This window comes from Cyprinodon variegatus, unplaced genomic scaffold (assembly GCF_000732505.1).
Source record: "Cyprinodon variegatus isolate N-32 unplaced genomic scaffold, C_variegatus-1.0 Scaffold13, whole genome shotgun sequence".
NCBI lineage: Eukaryota > Metazoa > Chordata > Actinopteri > Cyprinodontiformes > Cyprinodontidae > Cyprinodon > Cyprinodon variegatus.
Genome location: NW_015150466.1, coordinates 974,581 through 981,227, shown reverse-complemented (window position 1 = coordinate 981,227; position 6,647 = coordinate 974,581). Strand labels below are relative to the sequence as shown.

The following is a 6,647-nucleotide window of genomic DNA, read 5'->3' as shown; positions in this document are numbered from 1 at the left end:
GAGTCGATGCAATCAGCTGGTTTTCCTTAGATAGAAAACTTTGAATCAATCTGACTGGATGATCTGGTGAACTATATTGTAACTTGAGATGACATGATTTGAATTGGAGCTATAGAAATAAACTGAATAGAATTGAAAAGTGAAGTTTATCTTCACACGTTTGTGTGACTTCAGTGGCTTGCAATAGAGAAAGATGAGATTCTGATACTTTGGTGGTAAAACATCTTTTAAAGGCACAGAGTTCATTCTAGTGAAGGAAAAAAAATGGCCGATTAGGAAGAAAGAAAACATCATTATGGGACAGTTTGGCCCTCATTTAGAAAAAAAGACCTAAGAGTCACTTCTCTATTAGGTAAAACAAGTATTGATTAGCCTTAATGGAAGATTGCACCGTTGTTCTGGTATTAGTGCTAGAGCTGAGCGATAAACCAGATTTTCAGGACCATAACTGCCAACAAATTTCCAAAGTAGGTAAAATAAATCAATTTAATTCTGCGGTTTTTCCTGTGAGTGCTGGTGGCTGGTATTTCCTTCCCCTTTAAGACAGTAATGTGTGTAATCACATGACTCCACCCATCCAGTCAGAAGCGTAAACAAATAGAATGGCGAATGAGCGACTGATCTACTAAACAGACAAGTGAAGAAGCGTCTCACACAGCTGTAAAGGAAATGACATCAGTTATCCCGTGGAGCCGAGCGAGAGCAGAGATGAAGCTGAGCGCGCAGAGAAGAAGTCGAGAGCGGGTTGTCGGAGTGGAGAGCGCAGCAGCCGGGTTTCGGCGAGGGGGTGCGAGTTTAAACGATGCACATTGTTCTGGCGCCCAGGAAGCAGTGCAAGTTTAAGGCCAATTTATGCCTGCGCAACCGTCAAATCTGTCTCTGTGCGTGACCACGCCCTCCACGCAGAGGTTCTGCAACAGTCCTAGTGCACCTCAAAAAAATCCCAACTACGTGCCGGAAAGTCGCAAATCTGCGCAGACCTCAAGCAGAAGTGCGCAGAGAAAAAGCAGCTGTGATTGGTCCTTGCTATGCCCTTCCGTCTGTCTGTTCCAGACCGACGGCGCAGAAGCATGCCAGCAAAACTGATTCGCGCTCAAACCCAGCGACATTTGATGTGTGCGGTTGCAGAAGTCTAATCAGGCCTTTAAGGGTCTTGCTCAGGGACCCAGAATGGTAGTCCGTGGGAGTGGGTTGTACTCACAACCTCAGGATTCCAAGCTCTATGCCCTAGCCACTAGACCGCCAATCCCCTAGTTATAACATTATGAGAATAAAGTTGGATTTTATGACAACTCTTCCAAGAATCTCTGTCTTCCCTAAAATGAGGAATGCCGAGCATCTTTTTAAATTATACTTTGGCACCAGCTTCACAAATAAGGAAATTTTAAGTCTTTTATCGTCATATTATTATCAGCATCAGAACTGCTTTATTTTGGTTGTACTAACGTTAGCTAAAGCTTTGGTGAGCTGAGCCCCTGGGTGTCTGCATCACTGCAGCCTTCATGACAGAAGGAACGGCACAATCTGGCAAACACTGATGGGTCAGTTTCATGGCTGGGCGACCAAAACTATCGCCATCTATTGCTTTATTTACATGATATATTTAAAACAAAACCTCAGGAAGACTTTAAGGAATGCCCACAAAGACAAACAATTTGCCACGTTTATAGATCTCCTCGAACGTTTCAGAAAAAGTTGATTAAAAAAAAGGTCAAAGGTCAGTAAAAAAAAAAAAATGCTCCAACCATAGACAGCAATATATATTACCTATCAGAAACATGATGTCACCGTTACTCAGTGACATCACATCTCAATATATTTCGATATTAAACAATTGTCCACCCCTGCTAAGTTTATAATGTTTGGGGCACAGCTTATTCCGGGTGTTTAGTATTGAAATATAAATTATTTTAACCACCTAGGAAGCTTCCATTAGTGGGGAACTTAAAAAAAGCCACATTATCCAATAACTCGTTCACATAAGACAGACAGCAGTCAATGATCAGCCGGTTTTAATGCTACAGATAAGACCAGTAAGATATTAAACTGTCCGGTGTTTTTATAACTCCTGATCCTCAGTCTGCTGCTACATCAGTTACTGCTGCCCCTGAACGCCTCCCCAGGCTTCCTGTAGAGTTAGCTGGGATCCTGCTCACCTCTTTACGCTTTTGGAGGAGAAGCTCCAGCCTGTCGTTGGCTCTTTTAGCAACCATTTTATTCCTCTCTGCGTCATACTGGCGCTGGGTGTTGTCCATATTAATGCTCAGGTTTAGAGCTACATTCACCAGGGCTGTCATCAGCTTCATGGCTGTCAGGGGAAAAGAAAAAAAGAGACATCGAAACCAACGTTAGCCCCTATTGAGTTTCATAGATGAAAATCATTGTTGAGGATATAAAGTCAGGTGTGTGAACTGATTGAGAAACAAAAACCTCATCTGTATTTCTGAAATGTTCAGTAACTATGTGAATATAGCAGGAACCGGATCTTTCAGATACACCAAGAAGGAAATCTGCGACTGGAAATGTCTGATTTTCAGCTTAAATGACTCTGGTCTGTTCCAAACCAAGAAAAACAGACGTTTTACAAGTCAGTGAATGCATCAAGCTAGGCTCTACCAGGTTGAGCTGACAGGAACACTCTTCGGTGTGGAAGTTTCTATTGAGAGAAGCGATCCACAATTAACAACATTCAGTGTGAGTAAGGTGTTAAAGAACCAAGAAAAATGAAATAATTCGGCACTTAAACGCTGACGAGCTCATTCATTCGGTGAAGGTTTAAATATTTGGACAATTTTAGCATATTCAGCATTTTTTGGTGTTTTATGGGGTATTTAATAATGCCTGTTGCATTAAGATAAGATTCACTTATTGTCAGTATCAGTTGTTGCAAATAATCTGTATCGACCTAAATCAGAATCAGGCTGTCAGGCTTTTCAGAGATCAGAAAGAAAAAGATAGAAATTGAACGTTATTGATCCACATTGGAGAAATTCACTCTGCATTTAACCCATCCCCTTAGGGAGCAGTGGGCTGCCACTGTGCCCTGGGAGCAGTGTGGAGTTAAAGGTCTTGCTCAGAGCCCAGGGTGGAGGCTGGGGGATCCAACAAGGTACTTTCACCCTTCCCAGAGCACAAGCGCACTGCTCTAACCACTAAACCAACACTCCCAGGGCTCGATGTTAACCATCGCCCGGGGCAAGAAGCTTTTATTGTCGGGAGGGTACAAATTTCACTGCATTTGCCTGCCGGGCAAGTGCAATGATCGCAAAAAAATAATAATTTATCACTCAAAATTACTTTAAAATCGCCAACATTCGCTGAAAACGACCAAGAAGCGTTGCTGGCGCCATTTTTGTTGTTTTGTACACATTCTCGCGTGATTTGAAAAAGCCGGGTGATTTTCAGCCAGATGGCATGATTTTTATCCCCCTAGCGGTAATTCTGATTTAGTTACCAAAACGACAAACGAGCTAGAAAGCGCTAGCCTCGTGAGACCATCCTGATGTCGCGAGCTTTCAAGATTTCACTCGCAAATCAGTCTGGAGACTCTCCGTTAAAGAAAATTTGGAGCCGTTCACCAAACGAACGTCCAATCAGCGTTGGCTTTGAGGCGGGTTGAGGCGTGACCCAATGAGAAGCGCGACAGTTCAGTCTAAAGAACATGGCGGCTTCAGCCGATGAAACTAGCGTTAGCGTGGCTATCGAGCAAGTTTTATGGGAATTACAGAGTATTTCTTTTGCTCTTCTCCCGACTGGTTTCGGCAAGAGTTTGATCTATCAATTGGCTCTGTTAGTACGTCATATGCTTCGTTGATCTGATTGGTTTATTTGGCCCGTCTATCACCAACATAGGCCAATCAGCTAACCAGTATTTTCGCCCCTTCCCAAAATTAGTTCTACGGAAGGATATGCGGAGCAAATCCATCTGGCGGAGTCAGGTTAAGAAAGCGCTGTCATATGGCAGTCTTCTGTACAGTGATGCAGGTCATACATTAAAAAAAGTTCATAAATTTTTTTTCTCTCAGACATTGGAGAGGTGCATTTAAATGTTATAGAGCTAAACATGTTAGATTGGTGACCTGTTATGTTATTATTATTGTCTTGTTGCTGCATTTATTTTGTCAGGGGAAACTAATCCTGAGTCAGTTAAAAGTCAGGGAATTCTGAAATGATGTCACACTGTGGAAACCCTGAATAAAATAACTATAATGATTCTCTAGAAAAGTCACATTATATTAATAGTATTATCTTGCATAAACAAACCGTGACTCTAAAATAAAAGTTATTCATTTGTGACATTGACTTCTGTCTTGTGATTAATCTTAAGTTTATAACCTGTCAAGTTTTTTTTAGATTTTTAACATTACATTTATATTTTTCCAAGCAAACAACAGTTTAAAGCAAAGTTTAGTTTGAAAAGAATGTGCAGGAAGGATTGAAAAGCATGTTAACACGGTAATGTAGGCTGGAGTTCATTATCTGACGCATGCAGATACACACCAGGAACCTGGAAACTTACTGAATTACAAAAAACATTTAACAAACAAACATGTTTCATTGATATATATACACAACAATGAATATTAGGAACTATATTTATCAAACATTATACTGGGCAAGTAAAAATTGTTTCTGGGCAAATGAAATGTGAAAAATGTGAAATGTAAATATCCTTAACGTCAACCCCTGACTTCCCACTCCAGGAATCGGTGATCAGCCAGAAACCAGCATTCGATGCCCAACATCTTCTATCCTATTATTCTCCCATCATTTCTTATGTCGATCAGAGATCAAAGCATTAAACAAACATGTGATCGGACTGGTTTAAATAACGGCTGCGCTGTCTGTGTAGTTCAAACACAATAACAGCATTAATGGAGGAAACAGTGAACAAAACCCAAACAATTAATTAAACCTGCTGTGGGTAGAGTTGGACAACTTTTGTCATTTTACAAACACAGAGTGTATTTCAATCAATTAATCTAAGTGTGTGTTTTAAGTTTAAAACACGCAAACTATTTGATTTTAAGATGGGCAGAAATCAAAGAGTCAATTTTCTTGAAGCTGGCAGTGAAAGTAATAAGAAAGATTTTTTTTCCTGTCCCTTAAATGCAGCAGAGTCAAGAACTAAGACTATTTTCTCTCTATAAACACATCAGCCGAGGACAGGTACCTTTAAGCTCTACTAGACTTTAACAGAACGGAAAACAACAAAGGAAAATGTGGTTTGATGAATTTAGATGATCTTGTTTCATGTTTTAAAACATTATTGGTTCTTAACAAATAAGAAAAAAGTAGTATAATTAAAAACAGCAGAGCAGACTTGAAAGGACACCTAAAATAGAAACGATCAGTAAAAGCCTGATCATGCATCCATTTTCGCTCTTCTAATACTAAACATCTTAAGAAGTTGCTAATCATGCCTCAAAGCCCAACAATCAAGCTTCCTGGATAAAGGCGGCTACTTTTACCTGCCAGCGTTGAGGTGTGTCTGAAGGCTCGGACTTGTGAATCTGATAGTCCAGTGAGGAGGGAGATGACCGTGTCCATCATGTACTCGTCGTAGATGATGCTGTACTGACACTGACGCACTAGCACAGAAATGAATTCACAAAAGCTGGTTTTGAACTTCTTCCACTGGGGCCCAGCTATGGTTAGAGGGTAGTCACCGCTGTCCTACAAAGGAAGACAACAACAAGACACTGAAAAACGACACCCAAAATAAACAGAAATAAAGCAAAAAGACCGAATGGGTGTAAAATTTACCTCATCAAATTCCTCCGTCATTCGTCGGATGATCTCAGAGTTCTGCATGTTGCGAAACATTTCTCCACTCACCACACCTGATGGAGGAAGGCTAGTTAGAGCACTGGGATAAAAGATCAACAGTCTGATAAAAAACAGATGCTGCGTTTACAAACCTTTACACCCTGAGCACTGGATGAAGAAATTGATGAGATCTAGCAGAGCAACATCTCTGTCGTGTTTGTAAGACTCGATCCATTCATCAACAACAGACTGCGGACAAAGAGAAATTAGCTCATTAAAAATCCGTAGCGGTTCCTTCTTACCAAAACCTTTTTAAATCCCGTTCCAGCTTTACCTGCATTGCACTCCTGCCCACTTTCACCACCTCGAACAGCATCATGTTCTCCATGCCGTTCTCTTGGTGGTGGCCATTTATGCGGCCTGCGCCCTTCCCGCCTTTGCCTTTCTCCCCCGCCGCCTTCTTCCCTTTCTTTCCACCCTGCCAAACATATGGAGAACCAAAAAGAGGCGTGTTTAAAAAACACAACCCGAACACGTCCGCCAACATATATGAAGAGGTTTTACACCCAGCTATGTACCTTTCCTTTAGCTGGAATTCCACCTCTGCCATCAAGATCCTCAGAGAAGTCTGTGTCTGAGGAGAATCTGGTATCTGTGTCCCTGTTGAAAGATTGAACATTTAATACCAATATAGTTATAAAGGCGCACTGAGATTTTAAAACCACTAAAGTTTTAAAGTCGTAGGGAAGCGGCTGTGCTAAACGTTGCATTTCCAAATGCTCCAGAGTGGTGGACGACTTTACATGAGTGAAGAAAGTAAATGTGATTGGTCGATTATCAAGGGGGCGGATTTGTTCACATCTTTTTGGTTGTGGCCG

The 6,647-nt window shown here is 41.2% G+C and overlaps 1 protein-coding gene across 1 annotated transcript in view; it reads right to left on the bottom strand.

Annotated features, from left to right (window-relative positions):
* Positions 1-6,647, bottom strand: part of LOC107089801 (cohesin subunit SA-2-like) — a 45,203-nt gene that overhangs the window by 34,886 nt on the left and 3,670 nt on the right. Inside the window, exons 3-8 of the mRNA XM_015382777.1 lie at positions 6,348-6,429; positions 6,104-6,247; positions 5,922-6,018; positions 5,767-5,843; positions 5,472-5,676; positions 2,157-2,308 (exon numbers count right to left, since the gene is read on the bottom strand). Coding sequence (XP_015238263.1) covers positions 2,157-2,308; positions 5,472-5,676; positions 5,767-5,843; positions 5,922-6,018; positions 6,104-6,247; positions 6,348-6,429 — 757 coding nt within the window. The remainder of the gene's footprint in view (positions 1-2,156; positions 2,309-5,471; positions 5,677-5,766; positions 5,844-5,921; positions 6,019-6,103; positions 6,248-6,347; positions 6,430-6,647) is intronic.